The following is a 22,616-nucleotide window of genomic DNA, read 5'->3' as shown; positions in this document are numbered from 1 at the left end:
AACTGTCATTCATTTTCTCTTGTTTTAAGATCTTTTCATTGACCAGCCAATAGATCTGATGACACACTGAAGTGATACTGAAAGCTGATTGGCTTAAAATATTACTATACATAATTTACTATGGGACAAATATCATTTTCAACTAACAAACCCCATCATATTAAAATGGTCTACCTTTAGATTTTCTTTAATAATCTCTACACATTAAATCTGCTTAGTTACAGGATTATGTTTGATCCTTTAACAATATATACAAGTTTCAGTGTTACATTGTTGAAGTGCATCTCAGTTCATTCTGACAAATCTAGAACTACAAGGGCTAGCAAAAGCTTGTGGCGAGTCCTGTTTCTATTTATCTAATTTTTATTTATTGCTTTAAGTGAGCTTGAGATCTTTCTTTATATATAAATTCTGCATTACTTGGATTGATATGCACGAATGCATATTTATTTTATGACCATTTTTTTAGGTGTAGGATAGTTGTGAAAAAAAGGTTCATTTACTCACCCTTGTCATTTTAAAACTGTTTGCATTTTTCGAGTTTAAAAAAAAAAATCACTCTTGGATAAAGTATCCAAACACTTTTAGAGACATTTTATATTGCAGTCATTCACTGTCAATGTGTTTGCTAGAATCACTGAATCTTTTTGTTAACAAGTTCTGTGAAAAGAACTGTTTTGAAACTACCTATTGTCTTCCCAACACTATTGTTTATTGAACTAAACAATGATACCACAAGAGGGTGCTCTCCACCAAATCAAGCCCTAAAGACAAAACACGAAATTGTCTCCTGGACAAAGGTGGAGAAATGTTTTGTGAATCACTATCTACAGGTGCTGGTCATATAATTAGAATATCGTCAAAAAGTTGATTTATTTCACTAATTCCATTCAAAAAGTGAAACTTGTATATTATATTTATTCATTACACACAGACTGATATATTTCAAATGTTTATTTCTTTTAATTTTGATGATTAGAGCTTACAGCTCATGAAAGTCAAAAATCAGTATCTCAAAATATTAGAATATTACTTAAGACCAATACAAAGAAAGGATTTTTAGAAATCTTGGCCAACTGAAAAGTATGAAAATGAAAAGTATGAGCATGTACAGCACTCAATACTTAGTTGGGGCTCCTTTGCCTGAATTACTGCAGCAATGCGGCGTGGCATGGAGTCGATCAGTCTGTGGCACTGCTCAGGTGTTATGAGAGCCCAGGTTGCTCTGATAGTGGCCTTCAGCTCATCTGCATTGTTGGGTCTGGTGTCTCTCATCTTCCTCTTGACAATACCCCACAGATTCTCTATGGGGTTCAGGTCAGGCGAGTTTGCTGGCCAATCAAGCACAGTAACACTATGGTCATTGAACCAGCTTTTGGCACCTTTGGCAGTGTGGGCAGGTGCCAAGTCCTGCTGGAAAATGAAATCAGCATCTCCATAAAGCTTGTCAACAGAAGGAAGCATGAAGTGCTCTAAAATTTCCTGGTAGATGGCTGCGTTGACTGTGGACATCAGAAAACACAGTGGACCAACACCAGCAGATGACATGGCAGCCCAAATCATCACTGACTGTGGAAACTTCACACTGGACGTCAAGCAACATGGATTCTGTGCCTCCACTCTTCCTCCAGACTCTGGGACCTTGATTTCCAAATGAAATGTAAAATTTACTTTCATCTGAAAAGAGGACTTTGGACCACTGAGCAACAGTCCAGTTCTTTTTCTCCACAGCCCAGGTAAGATGCTTCTGACGTTGTCTCTGGTTCAGAAGTGGCTTGGTAGCCCTTTTCCTGACTCCAGCTTCAGTCCACTCCTTGTGAAGCTCTCCCAAGTGTTTGAATCGGCTTTGCTTGACTGTATTCTCAAGCTTGCGGTCATCCCTGTTGCTTGTGCACCTTTTCCTACCCAAATTCTTCCTTCCAGTCAACTTTGCATTTAATATGCTTTGATACAGCACTCTGTAAACAGCCACACCTTTCAGTAATGACCTTCTGTGACTTACCCTCTTTGTGGAGGGTGTCAATGTTCTTCTTCTGGATCATTGCCAAGTCAGCAGTCTTCCCCATTATTGTGGTTTCAAAGAACAAGAGATACCCAGAATTTATGCTGTAGGGATGGTCATTTATTCAAACTCAAATGTAAATATTCTAATATTTTGAGATACTGATTTTTGACTTTCATGAGCTGTAAGCTCTAATCATCAAAATTAAAAGAAATAAACATTTGAAATATATCAGTCTGTGTGTAATGAATGAATATAATATACAACCTTCACTTATTGAATGGAATTAGTGAAATAAATCAACTTTTTGATGATATTCTAATTATATGACCAGCACCTGTATATTAAATAGCAGAACTCTAGTGAATATGTTATAAAAGTTTATTACTGATTAAGACAAATTAATGAGATTTCTACAATGCTTTCAGTCTGATTATGAGAAATGATTCCCAATGCAGGGTCCTATCCAGATAAAGTACATATAACAATACATTAAACACAATCTAAAAAAAAAAAAAAATATCAGGACGCATTTTATCATTCCTAAATACAGTATACTGAGAAACCGTTGTACTTGTTCTTTATCCTATGAAAACCACCACTCGAAAAGGCAGATGTGGGAATAAGCTCCAAGTCGGATACTGTTATGTCTCTGCTTTGTGATCATCAGTAGAGTCCAAACAGACACCACAAATGTGGACAGACGGACTTCAAAACAATCATAAGTATCGAAGAACATTCACATTGCTGCCTTTGCAACCCAATTTCAATCTAGAGGGTGCTTCTTTACAAACCTTACATAAGTACAGAAATAATGTACTCATATAGTATAAGATTTCAAAGTCATGTTTTAGCACAGTATGCTTTCATTTCATTTTGGAGTCAGAAAAAGAGCTCCTATTAATGCTTGTTTTTTTTTTTTTTAAAAAGGAGGGAGAATGAGTCAGCAAGAAACTCTGCTGCCTCTAGAGTCTTGCGATGCTTTAAGAGATCCTCGGTTCTGTTTGTTCCGGGTTGCAGTTAACCATCCATCTCCACTTGGGAGTTCTCAGTGGCGTCATCCTCAAGGACCTTGGATGGAGTGAGAGGTTCCAGTTGCGAGTCAGTGTTCATAGACTCTATTCCATCAGTTTTACAAAGAAAATCCGAGGGAGTTACGCCACCTTCATCTGTGAGGGCAGAAAGGGGGCTGACGGGTGAGTGAGAGGGAAGGCTCTTGGGTGATTCCTCTACTGACACATCATTGGTTGCAGCCTCCACTGTGTCATCCTTCACCTCGTCTGGGTCACATTTGTCAGCTCCAAGAACCTCTGACCCATCCTCCTTTATGTTTTCCTTGTTTGGTATAGCTTGTACATCACTGATCTGAATGGGTTCGGTTTCATCTCTAGCCTCAGTATCAGGTTTAATGAGGAGGAGTTGTTTGGAGTTAGCGTGGGTCTCCATTGACCTGGATTATGAGGTGTAACAACAAGAGAAAAGCAAAGAAACATGAATAGACTGAGAAAACAATGCTCCTTTAAGATTATAAGATGTAAAATCACCTGACTGATACAAAAATTTCAGTTTCAGATTTTTAGTTACAATAAAAAGGGTAACAACTGCTACAAAAAGGTCATATTTCACCTCAAAAGTCAGAAAAAAATATTTTGCATGAATACAATAAAGAATGTTTTATGATCATTTGCAAAATTTTATAGCTTTATAACAATTACCAACATTTTTCTTACTGCAATGTGTTTGGATGTTTTATCGGAGGTTTTTATTTTTAATTCCTATTCTTCTCAATGTTATTTCACTGCATTAAAGGCATTACAACAATTTTTTGCATTATGGTAATAGGAAATGGGGGCAAGGAAAAATCTTAATTTCATTAAATTCACACTGGCACTCAACTGACCAACATAGGTCATAACAAACTAGACATGACAAAAAATAAAAATAAAAAAACTCTGAAGATGTCCAAGTATGTAGCGATTCCTCTGTTTTGAATAGATTCTTTATGGGTTTTTCAATAAAAAGCGACAGAACAAACAATAATACAAATATTCTCCCACTTGCCTTTCGCAGCAACTCATGAGCTTTTCTTTGTGGTCCACATTAATAAGAATATGTTCTTCAGCCTTAATTAATGCAAAAACTCCTGTTTTAATTTAAGCAAGGTCTCCAGAATACCACTTAATAGGCATCCCAATTAGACTAATGAAAAAAACAGAGATAATTTTTTATAATAAATGATATTTCCAAACAATTCATAGGTCAGAGGGTCTGTATTCACACCCGTTTCATCAGAAAAGGTAATTTGTCTAAAGCAGGAAAGGTACACTTCCCAGTCTATTTTTACTCTCCTCTCTTCACAGCTCTAACCTCTCCATTTAACAAAAATACAAATAAGCATATGGTGTCATTGTACACCAATACATCATGTGTTTAACAATGAGAGCATACCAGAAAGTAGAGAGCAGCACCACCAACTTTTTAAAACAGACACAAGCTTTCACAATTAACAACAATGGGATTTTTAAATAGCAAGAAAACCCTAACCTTTCATACAGCTTAATTGCATGCAAACTGAAAACTGATAAATAGCTAAAAAAATAATACAAACAACTTCCATACCTGTTCATTTCTGATCCTCCATTGGAAACTTAAAATAAATAAAAATTGTATGCAAGTAAGAAAATCTGACATCACAAAGAAAAAAATATTTTTTACAATGAGTTGGTTGGGCACCATACCTGGCTCCATGATGACCTGGCAGGAATGGTTCGGCCTGTTGAGCAAATGTTCGGTCATCTGGTCAGCGCCAGAGGCGTCTGCCAGAAAGTCACACTTGAGACACACCAGCGTTAGACTCCTTAAACAAAAGAAGAAAAAATTACTTTCATTTTCTGCAAATATCACACAAATAAACTCCTCTATCACAGTTAACCGTCACATACTAGATCCAAACTTACCGCAATCCACGTGGAGCCTTCCTCACCTTCCCAAACCGTACTTTAGAAGAATTGTTGTGAAACCTGCAGATGAACAGAACACCATCTATAGATCTGATTAAATTCATTTGGAATAGCTCATTCATCCAAGTTTTCCCCTTACCTGAACATATGCTGTCTGAAGGCTTTCTGGCAACTCGATCTGAACTTGCATATATTGCATCTCAGCAATAAAGGATAATGAACATAAGGGTCCATAACCTCTGAGAGACACTCAACACACCTATTTCCTCCACTTGGAAGTCTGTGAAAAATAAACACTTGTTAATATGAAACAACAGGCTTCTAATACAACACAATGCAACAGCTGAATCCTAAAGTATACTTGGATGTTACGTGTACGCTAGGCATGCATGCTGTGAATTTCATTATGAGCGTAGTAGTATGTGCATACTGTACAGACAAAGCCAGATTCTTCTAATCACGCATACTCTGTATGCTTTAATTATTTTGCACTAATTAGTTGGCCAACTGCTTCACATTAAAAAAAAAAAAAAAAACAAGACACTGAACAACAATAACAACAAACTACTGGACACGACAACAACTACAGAATCATGTGCCGATGAGCACTTGTGTATTCGGTTGTACACATGCGCTAAGCATTCGTATCAAAACTGAAGTATACTTTGGGCTTAAGAATCCTCACTTCAAACTTTTAAGCTCATTATTTTGGTTGCTTCGGTTCCAGCTGAATTGGTTTGTGGTCTTTGCCTTTCCTCCATTTACGTTTGGTTTGGTTGTGTTTGCTACTATTCTAACAGGTTGTTTGGTCGTTTCAGGACTTGTGGGTACGATGTAGGCTTTGCTTGAAGTTTCAGAACCCATTGGCGCACCAGAAACCGAGGCCCGAATCGTCACCTAAAATATAAGATTAAATAATGCTAATCATTTGTTATTATATTTTCTATTATTCAATGTTGTTTATTATATATTTTAGATTACATGGTTCCTATACAGATTTGTGTTCAAGCAGACCTTGGTTCCTGGAGGCAGTCCTTCAAGTTTTCTAGGCTTCCTATAGGTTCGATGGAAGTGTGTCTTGTGTTCCACTTTTTCCTTATAGGTGAGGAAATTTAGTCGGCACTTTCCACATCTTTGAATCCCTTTTTTCTAGAAAACAAAGCAAAAGAAATACATAACATACAAAGTTAAGTGACAAGTTACATAAAACAATTAAATTGCGCATTTAATTTTGATGTTTATTAACAAAATTGCTAAAAAAATGTAATGTTACATATGTTATATAAATTTTTTTGGTGGAGTTTCAGGCCCTTTTTTGTAATGGAATATGCCATGAATTGGCGGTCTCTAATCCGCATCATTCCACCACCACATGCACAATTGTTTTTGTTACAAATCTTGCTCTTGGCCAATATGACTCGTGGTTAATCTGGTTTGCTGTTGCCAGGGAAAAGCCCATAAGGAGTAACCAGGGAAGGTGAATAGAGAAAGCCGCCACTGTCAGCCTGTTATATATTGCACCAAGGTGTTCGGCAGACAACCAAATCAATCCAACCTTAGAGTGAGAGCCAATGGGGCAGCACACAAATGAGTTGCACATTGTGCTGACTTCAGATCAGTGAAGTCTCAAGCTCCAAATCCACAGAAAGAGACAGATGATGCCTTATCCAAGAACGTGTCAAAAAGACTCATATACACAGCCTTTGGTTTAAATTAGTAAGCAAGAAATAGGCAATAAATCCATTTCCACAAGGTATTACACTCACTTGATGTCTCATGTAGTGTTGCATGTACATATGGCCACTGCGAAGGACTTTCAGGCAAAAGGGACAAAGCAGGTCTTTAGTGTTTTCATGAACTGTGCGGAAATGGTTATCCACATCAGAAAAGAAGGAGGACCTGTAGTTGCAAACCTTTAAGAGAGCAAAATCAAAGTGAGAACCAAGTATCTGAAATACAAATTGCATAGAGCAACGATGAAGTTTTACCTGACAGGCATAGGGCATCTCTCCAGGTTTGTGATTGTCCCTCATGTGCTCCAGAAGCACTTGCTCCGTCTCAAAAGCCAATTCACATATTTTACAGTTGGCTGGGGAAAGAAAAGATAACAATAGACTTAGAATATATCTAAACCATCAACTTATTCCCCTCTGCTGAAATATTCTCATTTCAATTACAAAATCACTGACTATTTTTACATAACGTCCAATCCTGTAGGAAACTTCCTACTTTAGTTTGAAAATCATTTATGATGTGATGGGTGTCCATGTGATTTTGGTCAGAAAAAAAAACAATTCAGCAAAAGTATCTTCCTTTTTTTTTTTAAGCTTCGTTTGTGTAAAATATTAAATTTGATGTGAAATTGATGCTTTATGTATTATAACAATGTAATTTTGTAGCACAAGTTTTAGCTAAATGACCTGTGTAGGCGTAGTTAACCTAACGATCGTCTCTATCGCTGTTACACACTCACATTACTTTTTTTTTTTTTTTTTTTGGGCTTTTAATAATCGCTCTAATACTGTGAGAACAGCCACATCACAATTATAATGATGACAGGAATGATATTGTTGGAATTACCTTCGGAACCAATTTTTTCATCTGATGAACAATAAAAAGACTGACAGCCAATCAGAATCCACCTGAATGTAAAAAGCTTGATAATTCAAAGCGGAAGACGACAAAACTGCAACACGCACTTATAACAAACAGAACGTTGGTGTGGACACTAATATAGTTATCATTACAGTTGTTCTTGGTGTGAACAGGCCTTTATTCTGGCCAAGAACAACCCACTTAAAAAGGAAAAGACTAGTGCTGTCAAATGATTAAATCGCATCCAAAATAGGTTTTTGTTTACATAATGTGTGTGCGTACTGTGTATATTTATTATGTATATATAATTACACACACATGCATGTATATATTTAAGAAAAATATATTTTAAAATATATATATATATATATATATATATAAAATATCAATTATATGATTATAAATATATACTTGGAAATACATTGAAATATTATCAAAATATATATTGTATGTGTGTGTATTTATATATACACATAAATATAAACAGTATACACATTATGTAAACAAAAACTTTTATTTTGAATGTGATTAAACGCGATTAATCGCTTGACAGCACTAGAAAAGACTCTGTGACTGAAATGTTGTGACTTACTGGTGGACTCGAAGGGACTGTGGGCGCTCTCTATGTGACACTGCAGTTGAAAAGGAGTTGAATACTGTCGGTAACAATGCTGACATGTAGTGTGACTCTCCCAGCTCTCGCTGTTCTGCTTCTCCAACTCGAGGTGATGTTTCATGTGGTTCATGAACCTGAGTGAGAGGAAAAAGAACAGGGGGATGAGGAGGAGCAAAGAATGGCATGACAAACGAATACGGGTGGCATTCTCACTAGGGACCTGTCCCAAATGGAACACTTCATGTGCACTTGCGGTCTTTCGGACTTACAATGGCCACTGCATGCGCGTGTCCGCTAAGTCCACAAGACTGTAGGGTGTCCCATTCGTCATTTTACTTTGCAGCCACCATGCGCCCTTTCATCCGCACTTCTGCCGAGCCCATACTGGGGCGAGCTTTGCAGCAGACTTCTACCCGACAGTCAAAGCAGTATTACGTCACGATAGTGCGGACTCAGAGGAAGACCGCGAGGGTTTAGGGTGCCGTTTGGGACAGGGCCTAACTAATTTTCAGTTTACAAAGTCATTGCAGGATAAGAGAGCCACATCTCTCACCAGGTGGGCGTTAACAGCCCCAGCGACCAACTCCCTCACACACAGAGGGGCAGACTCTAGTGGCATTGGCAATGACCCCAAATTTTACTTTAATTTTACAAATGCAAAGCCACATACAACAAATGCTTGTTACAGATGGTGATTGTGTAAGGGATCTTTTCCTTAAATAACTAATAAATTATGTTCTCACTGAAGCTTCAGCAAAGCCTTGAAAGGATTGATAAACAATCACATACATTCACAGCGTAAAGAAAAATTAAATTAAACCCAATGAACATCCACACAATGTTTATGTTCATGCAGCACTCATGCATCTATTTTGGCAAGTTTCATGTGACAGATGATTGGAGAGAAGTGTCAGAGTCATTAAGTCTGTCACATCTTATCTATTCTGTTCGTGCGTGCAGAGATTTCTGCAAAACCAAAAAAGAAAGGAAAAAAAAAAAAAAAAAAGTCAGTAGGTGTGACACCCAACCAAAAAGTCAGCTTGTGGTGAGAGTCAGAAGGCATTGGGTACACCTGCAACATGCGACATTAATGATACTCTTTAAGGTAAATGCCCTGCTCCACAAACAGCTGCCGTCTTGGGAGAACTCAGTCTGACACAAGCGAGACCGCCGTTGACAAAGGTGTGACAACTAAACAGGAAAGCCTTTGATGTGCGAGGAAGTGAATGTCAAACAGATGTACAACATTCAAACAGGTAAACCACTACAAAGTGTCTGCTCTCTCAGGAGTGGAGTTTCCTTTTGCTTTTCAAAAGGCACCTAAAAATAGACACATAACATCCTTTGAGAATCACAGTTTCAGATGTTGCAACCGAAGTTCACATCCTATTTTTGAAACGGGTCATACTACAGCTTTGTCTATAGATTACTCTGGATTTTCAAGATACAAATGAGCAGTACATGAACTATCAACTCATCATAAACCGTCATTCATCAAACACGTCTGAAGGGAAGGGAAAATGACAAAGTTAAAGTAGCTAATGTTCCACTTCCTTTGGGAATACAAAATAAAACTCATACGCAGTTAAATATAATTAGCCAAATTACAAACACACACCATTAAAAGTCACCTTTGAACAGTGCGAGGCCTGTGCTTGTGTACTCAAGAAGTGTTTGAGCTCCCAAGGGTTTTCAAGAGATAAATTAGCAAATATTCTACTTAAAGTTCATGTTCTAACTGTGCATAATAGCCATTATAATACCGGCAATTATACTGCGCTGCTTCTTTGTTTAATGATGTGATGTGCAGGCCGCCTCTATCCTCTCTGCCTCACCTGCCATTGGTGCCCTGACGTTGAGCAGCCAATTTTTCAGTCAGCACGTTCTGCAACCTCAGCTTCCCTAATAGGGATTTTTATGCGGCTGAACTGTGACCCCCGCCGCCAGAACTTGGGGTGCGCTGCAAACGCGCCTCCCCATTAAAAGGAGCTTACTGAGGCTTTTCTCACGCCGTGGTTGAGTAAAGTTATTTAATCACAGGAACAGTTCTTATAGCAGCCAAACTACCCTCCATTATTCATCTGGGGCCCCTAGAGGGAACGGGGGTCTGATAATGTCATCCATCTGAGGGGGAATCCAGTGATGAGGTCTCTCTTTCTCTAACTATTGCTCTCTCCATCTCTGGACTCCAGTAGCTAATGGCTCTCATGAGCAATGTTCCGTCTAAACCGCATGCGTGATGTTGCTCCCTCACAGACCAAAACAATTATACAATAAAAGCAGACTTAAATGACTGGGACGGTTTGAATAGTTTTCATTCGTGACAAACTAAATTGCAGCTACCCTGACTAAGGTCTATAGAGCTTCAACCACCTCTGCACCTGGCTGATTAAAGATGGTACTTCAAAAAAATGTGTAACCTGATAGGTTTTTGCATAACTCAGACTCAAAAAATACCTGATATTGTTCTTGAGCATTTTTAAACAGCTGTTGCACTTGAAGGTGGTGTTGGACTTGAATTTGAGAATCAGAGATGGATCCCCTTCACATTTCCCGTAGTAGAAGTCTGAAACCAGCATGATGAGTTTGCCTTTGTCAGACTCATAGACTTTCGGTGCACTGGCTTGTTTGTCAGGCTTCGATGTTGAGGGGAACACAGAGTCTAATAACTCAGGGCAGCACAGCTGAAGAAAAAAAGTGTCATAACATCTCAATACTGCTTTTCAGCTGAGGAATCAATAAAGTATATCTGTCTCTACATCAGGAGGCGGCAACATTTTTTAAAATGAACTGCCGTTTTTAATTTTCTAGTTAATCAGTCAATCATCATTTATGCAAGTTTTATGAGTTTAGAAAAACGAGGCTAAATTATTGATTACAGAATTTTCATTTTTGGGTAAATTATCCCTTTAAGAAAATGTCATTATTTAAAACACTGCAAAAGATGACATCTCATTTATGCAATGAATTATTCCGAGAGCTACAAAAATGTCAGTTACATATAGTAAAAAAATGGCAAATTGCCATTTACTTGGTTCAGTTGGAGTGTTTGGCTTCCCACACAGCTCATAACTACAGTGTCGTGAAAAGGTTTTTGCCCCCTTCCTGTTTTTTATTTTTTGCATATTTGTTATGCTTAAAAGATTCAGATCAAACTAATTTTAATATTACACAAAGATAACCCGAGTAAATACAAAATGCAGTTTTGAAATGATGACTTCATTTATTAAGCGAAAAAAAGCTGTCCAAACCTGCCTGGCACTATGTGAAAAAGTAATTGCCCCCTAAATCTAATAACTGATTGTGCCACCCTTTGCAGCAACAACTGCAATCAAGTGTTTGCGTTAACTGGCAATGAGTCTTTCACATCGCTGTGGAGGAATTTTGGCCCACTCTTCCTTGCAGAATTGTTTTAATTTAGCCACATTGGAGGGTTTTCAAGCAAGAAAGGACTGTTTAAGGTCATGCCACAGCACCTCAATCAGATTTAAGTCCGGACTTTGACTAGGCCACTCCAAAACCTTAATTTTGTTTTTCTTCAGCCATTCAGAGGTGGACTTGCTGCTGTGTTTGGGATCATTGTCCTGCTGCATAACCCAAGTGCGCTTGAGCTTGAGGTCACAAACTGATGGACGGAGATTCTCCTTCAGGATTTTCTGATAGAGTGCAGAATTCATGGTTCCATTAATTATGGCAAGTCATCCGGGTCTTGGCAGCCCCAGACCATCGCACTACCACCACCATGTTTGACCGTTGGTATGATGTTCTTTTTATGAAATGCGGTGTTGGTTTTACGCCAGATGTAACGGGACACACACCTTCCAAAAAGTTCAACTTTTGTCTCATCAGTCCACAGAATATTTGCCCAAAGGTCTTGGAGATAATCAAGATATTTTTTGGCAAATGTGAGACGAGCCTTTGTGTTCTTTTTGGTCAGCAGTGGCTTTTGCCTTGGAACTCTCCCATGGATGCTGTTTTCGTCCAGTCTCTTTCTTATTGTTGAATCATGAACACTGACCTTAATTGAGGCAAGTGAGGCCTGCAGTTCTTTAGATGTTGTTCTGGGTTCTTTTATGACCTCCTGGATGAGTTGTCTTTGTGCTCTTGGAGTAATTTTGGTAGGCCGGTCACTCCTGGGAAGGTTCACCACTGTTCCAAGTTTTCTCCATTTGTGGATAATGGCTCTGACTGTGGTTCGCTGGAGTCCCAAAGCCTTAGAAATGGCTTTATAACCCTTTCCAGACTGATACATGTAAACTATTTTGTTTCTCATCCGTTCATGAATTTCTTAAGATCGCGGAATGATGTGTTGCTCTTTAAACATGCTTCACTTTGTCAGACAGGCTCTATTTAAGTGATTTCTTGATTCAACAGGTCTGGCAGTAATCAGGCCTGGGTGTGGCTAGAGAAATTTAACTCCGCTTTCTAAAATAATGTGGTTAATAGCAGTTCTTTCATGGTTTAACAGGAGGGGGCAATTATTTTTTAATGTAGGGCCAGGCAGGTTTGTACAGCTTTTTTCCCCATAATAAATGAAATCATAATTTAAAAACTGCATTTTGTATTTACTTGCATTATCTTTGTGTAAATATTAAAATTTCTTTGATGATCTGAATCTTTTAAGTGTGACAAATATGCAAAAAAATAAAAAAAAACAGGAAGGGGGCAAAAACCTTTTCACAGCACTGTAAATAAAACTGTCTGCAGGACAATGAAGATGACACTCTACAGATGTAATAACCATTTTTTTTTATATTGAGATGTAACACTGCCTGATTGCGTTCAATAAAGCTGTTGCTAACACAGAAAACAAAAAAAGAAAGTAAAACATACCAACCTTCATATGATTTTTTAAAGGCTGAAAGCCAAACACATTCGGACACCTGGGACATTTCTTTTTGAAGGGGAAATCATTTTCTCCAGCTGTCAAAGAAGGAAAAAAGTTTAAAAGATGAACAGAGATTGTTGCTTCTGGAAATTCTGCAACACATACTGGACAAAAACCTACCCATGTCAAGCTTACCTCCTTTGGACCCACCGTTGTTTGTGTCATTTATCATTGTGCCATTATCTGTGGGTCATAAAAAGAAACATCCCATCAAATCTTCATCTTCAAAGAAAATTTAAAAAAAAAAAAAGTTTTCACAAACACAACCTTCACATCTTTCAGAAAAGCGAGAGGGCCCTTGGGATTTTGGTGTATTTTTGCAATTGATTTTTTTTTTTATTGTAGCTTAGTACATGGACAACGAATAAATCCAATTTTGTTGCTGTTATGTCTAATTGCAGTTCCAAAAATTATGGTGGGTGGGTAGGAAAAATTAATCTGGCAGGATGGTGGGTGGGTGGTAATTTCAAACCTTGGTTATAAACCTTTCACTTCGGTAAATAACTAGGGCTGTCGCGCTTCTTCGATTTTAGTCGACTAGTCGATTTTTAAAAATCGTTGACTTCATTTTGCCCGTGTCGACTAACCGGCAAAATACCGGAAGTGGTGCATTTCACGGACGAGAATCCATAAAACACATTATTAGACCATTTTTCCAAGGCTGCATGATATATTAAACCCATTTAAAAATCATTGAGAATTCACAAACGCAATGAATTAAATGATTATATGCGATGCAGTTCTACTACAGTATATGCGCTTTAATTATTTACATTACGTACGTGCGTCACACAGCGTTCACAGTAGCTCCACAGAAACTGTTATCATTTACATGTGGAGCGACTCAAACTCCATCTCTGCATGTTGTTGTGAGTTTGGGTTTATTATAACGTTCATCTGGGAACGCACCGTGCGCCATTTCACCAGATTTATAAAGTAAATCATTTATAAATCTACGCAAACACATCACGATTTCAAAATAAAAGCTCAAACCCTTACTCTGAGTTTACACGTTTTAATGTCCACATATTCATTTAATTACAGTGGCTATAGCATTTCTGTTCTAAAGAAATGGCCAAATATTAAAGATTAAGTGAACATTTGAATTAAATGGTGCTAGACCAATATTAAACAAGGATTAGATCGCGCAGTAATGTGTAAAAACAATAGTCAGGCCGCTGGCGCCCCCTGCAGGCCTTTGTTGTAATGCGTAATCTACATTAGCTCTATTGTTTATAATACATTATGTATTTTAACAGTTTTGTTCAATAAAACCATACGAGTTCTTGATTAATACTTTATTTGAACTAATTATTATTGCATCATTGCTATTATATATGTATTTTAAGTCATTTTAAAAGCTATCATTCACTTACATCTATTTTTATTACCACAAAAAAAGTAATTATAATTATAGAGCCCTATGAAATCCGTTTTATTTCCAAATTCAGTTTTTTCCATTTTAATTTTTCTATACTCTGTTTTAATGGTCAAATTAAATTTTATTAATCAAAAAGCCTGTCTAATTAATTGAGTTTTACAGTTTTATCTGTACCAAATTCTGTTTTCCATTATTTTCTGGATTCCATTTTAATGGTTCCATTAAGTTTTAATAATCAAAAGCATCTCCAATTAATTGATTTTATATTTTAAAAAGTTTTTTTTCCCAGAAATACTGCACATTTACATTTTTCACCTAAATAAATTCTGGTAAATAATATTTCTGGTAAATACTCCTTTAAAAAGTGTTTTTTGATTATAATTTTATTATTAGTAGACTAGAACACGTGGATATGTTGTCATTCTTACACTATAATACTGAACATTGATTTCAGTGATTTGGACTATGAGATGGACACTTGCTTCTTGCACTATGTTGCACTTTACTTATGCTTTAAAAAAGGATTTCATAGACATTTGGATATCATTTGGTTTAATAAAATATTCATAAGTAAAATTGTTGATTTTTTTGTGGGAAATTAATCGTTTAGATCATAGACTGTAAAAAAGATGGACGACGCATCTCCGCTTCCCTTCCACTATAGAAAAGTGAAGCGAATACATCTCAGTATGGCCGCTGCCATCTTGAGTAAATGACGTCATTTGGAGCCCGAGTCTGCGCAGTAGAGATTCGTTTGGAGCCCGAGTCTGCGCAGTAGAGTCGTGAGGTGGAGCCGCGGAATCAAACTCCCGCAGACCCAATCGACCATAACAACACGCCCCGTTTTTATAGCATCAAATTACTAGCTAAAATCAAACGTATCACAAAAATGAACAATTGAACATATATCAGCGTGATAACAATTACCTTAAATCAGGGCTATTCAATTAACTTCATTTGAGGGCCGGATTTTCGATTTGAACATTTGAAGGGGGCCAAGGGGGTGGGGGGCCATCCCAATCTTTTTCTCGGGGGCTTATAAAATTGGAAATTAAATTTAAATGCATATTCAGCAGTAAAATTCAATATTACCAACATTAACATCTATAAAAGGTTAACATTAGTGCTGTCTGCCATTCAATTAAAAACAATAATTACACTTTTTTTCTGTAATTAATTTTAAAAATGTGACTAAACGAATATTAATATATTTGTGTTGTCATATTTTCACACTGAACTTCCAAATTAATATAGAAACAACAAAAAGATGGTATATTTTAAATATGTTTAATTGCAACTTTTTTACTAGCCTGTTATTAATGAAGAAGTATACAAATAATGTTACTGTTGTCTCTATTAAATAAATTTTTTTCCCTTTAATTTTAGCAATTAATTATAGCCATTTAATATTACAGTATAATTGAAATGTTATATTATTTTTAACATTTAATAGGCTTTGAAAAATCTAATTTTCTATAAGTGAACTTAAAACAATCTTCACATAAACTATAAATTGTATGCATAAGCTATATTGATTATTCTTTATTCGAGCTACAAAAGTTAATCAGTGACTAGAGCAGTTGAGTGATTTCTCTTTCTTTAGTTCTTTGATTTACATCAATAACAGATTGCAGCAGGTTTCATTTTAAAAGCAGCGCTGTTTCTTTAATAAAACCTGATGCACATGACGCGGATGTGACACATATCCAACTCTTCACGGTCTTTTAGGATTTTATAACTGATTTAAGACTGTGTTTATGAGGTAACTCGCGAAAACCATGTATTTTTACATCATTGTGTGTGGTTTTGTCTATTGAAGAGGTTGGTGCGCTTGTCTGAAGCGGCTCAGTTTATGAGTAACAGCCAAACGCGCAGATTTTCAAACTATTCTTCCTGCTTTGATAAAAATCTTCGAAAGGTCGGCGCTGTTTCTCTCCAGAAGTTATGACCGATAACACTGTCTTTAAACTTGTTTAAACTAACGTTAGAATTGTGGATATCTCATAACTCCCTCACATAAGCCTTCTCAAAACTGCCATCTATTGATGTTGCGGTCTCCGGTAGATTGTTGTTATTGCGTCTTTCCCTTTTCTATTTGGCTGGCCCGGGCCAGTGTTGCCACCTTGTGGACAAACTAATTAATGCAAGAACAATTCAAGGCCAATGTGCAACCTGCGTACTCTTCCTCGGGCCGGATGATGATGATTGGAGGGCCGGATTGGGCCCGCGGGCCGCCAATTGAATAGCCCTGCCTTAAATGATCAAAACCATATTTCGGAAAATTGTATTGGAAGTGTAATTAATTTTTTTATTTTGACTGAAGTCCCATTCGTTTACATAGAGAGGGCGGGGTTTATGACCTGTACTGCAGCCAGCCACCAGGGGGCGATCAAACAGCCCACAGCTTCACTTTTAAGGACGAGTGAGACACACCCGGTTTAGATTAATCGATTAATCAATAAATTAGTCGAGAGATTAATCGAAATAAAAATAGTCGTTAGTGGCAGCCCTATAAATAACACTAAACTAGAAAATAGATCTACTGGTAAAAGTAGTGGATACACTGATATAGCTTATCCATCCACACATGGGCTTACCTTTGCTGTTCATAGTCTGCAGGGATACATTTTTTTGTTTAGCTAGTGTTGCTGATATGATGCCTGTTGTGTTTTGAGATCCTAAAGTAGTGTGGGACTGAGAAGAAAGGTTAGCTGGGGCTTGTACATTGGACAAGGTCACCACATTGTCCTGGATATGCTGCACTTGAGGCCTATGAATGACCCCCGGCTTTGGTGTGACAGCGACTTGCGACAATATCTGCTGACCTGCTGCTTGAGAAACAAACACAAAGTAATGAAGGACACACATACTAATTCACTCATTAGCATACACTACCACTCATATATTTTTAAAGAAATTATTACTTATTTAACAAGGACACAAACAAATCAAAGAAGGGACTGCAAAAATATTTGTAATTTTACAAAAAAAATTACTTCAGATAAATACTACTCGTTTTAGTCACAATCAAAATCATGAAAAATGATTTCCACAAAATATTAAGCAGCAATGTTTTCAACAATAAAAATGCTTCTTGAGCAGCAAATCAGACTATTAGAATGATTTCTGCAAGAACATGTGACACTGAAGGCTGGAGAAATGTCTGCTGAAAATTCAGCTTTGCATCACAAAAATAAATTACATTTTAAAACACATTACAATAAAAAAGTTATTTTAAAATGCAATAATCTCACAGTTTTGATTGTATTTTTGATCAAATAAATGCATTTCAAAAACGTTTAAAAATCTTACCAACCATAAACTTTTGAATGGTAGTGTAGCAAGAACTAAAAATCTACACAGACACATTTATACCTGGCACAACTGTGAGAGTGGTTCCTGGTGGATACTGTGACCCCAAAGAGCTGATGAAAGAGGTGCTGCTGTTGAGGTTCTGTGGTGATGCCACAATGTAACCCTGGTGAAATGATAAAGAAAAAAGAAAAAAAGTACCCTCAGTACCCTAATCAAATTCAGCGACACACATTAATAAATCCAAATTGAATTTATGCATGTTTGTTATAACTAATGTAAAACGCAACCCTATTGGGAAGAAGCCTTAATGGCTACTATTATCAGAAAGTAACTATCATAGAGCTTAGCATCTGTTAAGCACAGATTTAACCTGAGAAAGTCAAAGAAAAGTCAAGTTACCTGATTGTTAATAATGATGGGTTGAGGGGCCGTTTGAGGTCCTAGAGTTGCATTGATAGGGATGAGGATAGGATTTCCTCCTGACGGGGCAGCACCTCTGACCATGATAGTAGGACCTGTAGCCACCCTAGCGGGGTTCGGCGGAGCTTGCGGAGGCTTTTGTGATGATGCCAACGTTGAAGGTTTTTGAACCGGGACATTTCGCTGGTTCTGTTGGTTAACAGCACCTGAAGATCACAAGAAACGATGAGCAAACAATCTTAAGTACAAGACCAGAAGAGAAGTGCCAGTGTACCTAAAAGAGAGTCATACCTTGTCTTGTGTTGGCCGCAGGCTTGGAGCTACAGATTTCACCGACAAATATTGGTTCATCATCATCGTCATCGTCATCGAGATCTATCAGATTGATTTCTGGGACTGTCTTCTGCCATGGCTCCAACTCCTCCTCTTCACACTCCATAAACAGCTCAGACATCTAAAAGGAAACCAAAGATATCAGTGCAATGCTATGTGGTTAATGAAATTATACCAACAAGCCACAAATTACATCATAATCTGGGTTTAGACATACCAGCACAATTTCACCTCAATAAAAGCCAGCTAAAGCTTGAGATTCCAGCAAAACTAAGGCGCTATATAGATCACTGAAAAGCCACAAAACAAGTTTTGTGTCAGAACCAAATTATCTTTGCTTCCCACAGGGAAAGATATATCCAGACCTATTAATGTTAAGATTAAAAACCCAACTATTGTGATGCAAAACCTGTGATCCACCTCTTGCAGACACGAGACTGTTACTGCGGACACAGACCGGCTAATACGCTAACTCAGATTTGCACCATTTACTCCTAGGTAATACTTAGAATCGAAATGCAATCATGAAAGAAGTGCATAAATGCTAAGAAATCAGAAGCATTCACACGTCGACACAGATCTAGCACATTATTCCTAAATCCATTACGTTAGCAGGCAGGTCGGCTCTGTGTGGATGCTAACATGCTAAAAAGCAAGAAAAATAGCAAGCGGCTGCAGAGAGAAACGGCAAATCACACAGGAAATCTTCATTGGCTTTGTTACGATAACACATAAGCAAACATTTCGGATGAAAACAGCGAAACTCGGTTTTACCTTTTAAAATCTCGGATTATTTACAAACAACATCAGTGTTGATTCAGACACGCTCACAGCGGCATGAAGCGCGGAGGCTCATGGGAAATCTCAGAGGGGCTATTGTTGAGACCAAGACCCTCACGTCTCTCACAGAAACAAGACTTTTTTTCGACACTTTGAAAAGTCCAAGTTTAGGACAACATTAAAGTACAGAACATATCATAAAGTATTTGTGTGCAGAGAAGAAAATAAATTGATTATAACGAATACATTATGAGTCGGAAAATAAAAACTAGGTCAAAACAAAGTCAAAAACCGTCCGCGTATAAATGACAGAATATGTAGTAGAGTTTAAGATTTTAAGACTTGCATCGTGGTGCTTTATAGTAAAATTACAGCAAATTTGCAAACATTCAAAGTAAACTAATCGATGTTAGCATAAAATAACATTAGAATAACATCAGAAAAGTATGAGTAGTAGTTTTTAGGTATTCAGTGGTGATAAACTGAACCATAGTAATAATATTTAATGCACTTCTGTTAGGAGTTCAATTTGACAAGCAGCAACTTTGGCAGTTTTGTCTCGCTTCTGTTTATTTTGACCAACAGGTGGCACTATGAGTATTGTGATAGGTTAAAGATGCAGGCCCTTTATAAATAATGAATGTCATCATCACCAACAGATGATACATCCCGTTCTTTCATTCAGAAAGTTTGGAGGGAAGGGAGTTTTACGAGGTTTTTTTTTTTTTTTTTTTGGATGGCTTATGTTGTACATCTGTAAGCTGTTTTGACTTAGTGATGTTAAACTGTGCAACCCTTTGTTCTGTACAGGCAATTGTTTTGTGGTGTTCTTTTTCCCATCTCTTGAATTGGTTAATGTTTAAATGAACATAATGACATAAATGTTCCCCCTGTTCTTGTTCTTTATGAAGTACTTCTATAGTTTTACCGAATATCACTATTTTAGATATCACTGAAAATAAAAGTCATGTAAGCGTATTGTAATTTATATATACAGCATCCTATCATAATTAATTGTCAAGATCAACTCATTATTAATATTCACTGTAGTTAGATTTAGAGTACTGTGGAATATGTTAAGTTGCATTTAATTTTATGGCAAACTTTCTATAGTGTAGTACAGTTAAGCACCCTTAATTATTGACAACCCGGAGAGACATATGTAAACAATAGTATTAAGTGGTTATGGGTCCTTTTAAAACAGACTAAACAACTATTCCTATATGCAGCTTATTTATTGCATTCTTCCTCTTTGCAAGTTTAATTTGCACTAAAGTTAGGGGATGATACTGGTCTTCTTAATCACTGTTACAGAGTTTTGACATAAAGACATAGTAAAATAGTAATGAATGAAAAAAAATATGTTTTAATACAAATAGAATTCAAGGATTCAGTAAAAAAAAAACATTGCAAATTAATTTCTCTTAATATGTAAATTAGATTTTTTTCAGAGAATATATTTTATAAATTTCATGAGTCCAACAATGAACAATAGCAACAACAGCAATAATAGTATCAAATTATTTCAAACATCATAGTTTTTACTTTTTATTATTTTTTATAATTCATCATATCATATCATTCTACATGCAGCATATACTATATTTTGCACTATTATTTTCATGCTGTTGCACTGTAGCCTATTCTTATTCTTGACTAAATGTTCCATTGGTTGCTTTGGCACATAAAAAAAAAAAATCGAATTCTGAGGATGAAGGAAGGAAGAAATGTGTGGTGATCAAAGTTAGGTCTTCTTATATAAGGTTTGAAAGGAAGAATAGCAATGTGCATGTCGACATAGACAGTTTTGAGAGAGTGTGCACTAGTTCAAACGGTCTCCAGAGCATTTATGCTGCTGCACTTGTTTCAGCAGAACACAGCTAAAATGATGTATTCCATGCTTTAAATATGCTCAGTTTCTACCAATACTAATAATAGACATAGAAGCCCACATTTACGTGGAGGGAGTTGAGAGGTAAACCAAACTGATTTTAGGAGGTGCTCCAGTGGTCCTTTACTCCCCTAGCAAGGTTGTGTGTCAGGCTTTATGATTCGCCACACATGGTATTCATCCGCACCGCTGAAGAACAGTCAAGTCTACGGCGCTGGCGGAAGGACACAGTTTCAGACGTCATCGTCGTACTTCGGTTATCGCCAAGCAAAAATGTCTGCCTAAGGGAAACTCGCAAGTTATATAGTGGATATTTGCAATATAGAATCGCAAAAGATACCGATTTAATTATTTTTCCGACGCGAAACAAGGACACCTACGCCGTCACCGGCACACCCGATCGCCCTAGTTGGATTTTTGACAACAAAACAGGTAAAATATTGCACAGAGTTTGTGAGAGGTTTCGGACTGGGTGAAAGAAGTTGGGATAGAAGAAAAGACGAGAGCCGATGTGGAGCGAAAGGGGTCGGCATTGGCTTTAACATTTCAGCTTGACACCTCGCTGTTAATTCTGCGCGATAAAATGTGTGTTATGTCAGTGCTAATGGTCGGTTTTCGCTTAACCGTTTCATGGTCGCACCGTTATTATGAATAGGTTAACTGGCAATTAGCGAACAACAACAGCAGCGGCGTTGTTTGTAAGTATCAGTTCTCCTGTAATGCAACAACAAAAGTGTGTAGCAGCTGATGGTTTGACAGCGCGCGAGCGTTCATCGTGCGCTCGTGACTTTTGATACATTCAAGAATCAAACACATGCAGTTGAAAAATGATGCTGCGGGTCCATGTGTGTGACACCATCGAGCACAGCGTCTTTCTCAACATGTCCACGTTTGGTCATCCCAAAAACCCTATTAGGCCTGCTCTCTAACATTATAATAAAACCTGTTTCCACTGTGACACTGTCACCTCGTGTCATGCGATTGCTATTGTTTACAAAAAGAAATTCCGTAACCTCGTCTGAAACTGTCAGTAATACGAGGCTGGGGAGAGGGGCTCTTGGGTCTGTCTCTCAGAAGCTTTTTTATTATTATTATTATTTAATGGATAACACAGGCTTTGATCAGGTCCTTCGAGAGCCCTTGTTTTGTTTGAAGGTTTTGGAACAGCGCAAAGTTAGTTCTGCTATAAGACTGGAGATGGGGATGTTTAGCAAATGTCAAGCTGCGGTTGTTCACCGATGTCATTTGCATAAGCTGTGCTGGCTAGCATGAAGCTTCAGCACACATCAGGCTCTCAGATTGAGGGGAATGATGTTTGTGTTTTGTAGATTTAGAAAAGGATCGTAAGGATGAACCCTCAGCAGCGGATTGCCGCTATCGGGACGGATAAGGAACTGAGTGATCTGCTGGATTTCAGCGCGGTAAGACATTAATC

At 37.4% G+C, this 22,616-nt stretch overlaps 2 protein-coding genes across 10 annotated transcripts in view; one reads left to right on the top strand and one right to left on the bottom strand.

Moving 5' to 3' along the window:
* Positions 1–2,369: 2,369 nt before the first annotated feature.
* znf280d (zinc finger protein 280D) lies at positions 2,370–19,403 on the bottom strand. Of its 4 annotated transcripts, none has more exons than XM_058782549.1 (18): positions 19,285–19,403; positions 18,469–18,631; positions 18,157–18,383; positions 17,818–17,920; positions 17,040–17,273; positions 13,182–13,244; positions 13,011–13,096; positions 10,631–10,857; positions 8,150–8,307; positions 6,951–7,051; positions 6,729–6,875; positions 5,977–6,111; positions 5,648–5,859; positions 5,102–5,242; positions 4,960–5,022; positions 4,741–4,859; positions 4,622–4,649; positions 2,370–3,452 (listed from the first exon to the last, which is right to left on the bottom strand). In XM_058782549.1, exons 2-18 carry the CDS (start codon positions 18,629–18,631, stop codon positions 3,023–3,025), a joined length of 2,637 nt encoding a protein of 878 aa, XP_058638532.1. In that variant the 5' UTR covers positions 19,285–19,403; the 3' UTR covers positions 2,370–3,022. The 4 variants fall into 4 exon arrangements, with proteins under 4 accessions (XP_058638532.1, XP_058638534.1, XP_058638533.1 ...); XM_058782551.1 differs by having other exon boundaries at positions 13,197–13,244; XM_058782550.1 differs by having other exon boundaries at positions 17,040–17,270.
* A 1,935-nt stretch (positions 19,404–21,338) lies between these two features.
* tcf12 (transcription factor 12) overlaps positions 21,339–22,616 on the top strand; it is a 110,889-nt gene continuing 109,611 nt past the window's right edge. For 2 of the 6 annotated variants that reach the window (XM_058780959.1, XM_058780957.1), the window contains exon 1: positions 22,575–22,602. Coding sequence is in view for 4 of the 6 variants with exons in the window: in XM_058780952.1 (XP_058636935.1) it covers positions 22,531–22,602 (72 nt within the window). In the remaining 2 variants the exon portion in view is untranslated. Of the gene's footprint in view, positions 21,614–22,509; positions 22,603–22,616 lie in introns of those variants that run through there. The other 4 variants (XM_058780952.1, XM_058780951.1, XM_058780954.1 and 1 more) reach the window with 4 other exon arrangements.

This window comes from Onychostoma macrolepis, chromosome 07 (genome assembly GCF_012432095.1).
Source record: "Onychostoma macrolepis isolate SWU-2019 chromosome 07, ASM1243209v1, whole genome shotgun sequence".
NCBI classification, from domain to species: domain Eukaryota; kingdom Metazoa; phylum Chordata; class Actinopteri; order Cypriniformes; family Cyprinidae; genus Onychostoma; species Onychostoma macrolepis.
The sequence above is the reverse complement of the archived record's forward strand: the minus strand, read 5'-3'. Positions and strand labels throughout refer to the sequence as shown.

Excerpts from the sequence above, each read along its gene's own strand:
- znf280d (XM_058782549.1), bottom strand. The coding sequence starts at position 18,631 with ATGTCTGAGCTGTTTATGGAGTGTGAAGAGGAGGAGTTGGAGCCATGG. Across the intron at positions 13,097-13,181 it reads AGGAGGTAAGCTTGACATGG|CTGGAGAAAATGATTTCCCC; the intron begins GTAGGTTTTTGT and ends CTTCTTTGACAG. Across the intron at positions 5,023-5,101 it reads TTCAGACAGCATATGTTCAG|GTTTCACAACAATTCTTCTA; the intron begins GTAAGGGGAAAA and ends GTTCATCTGCAG.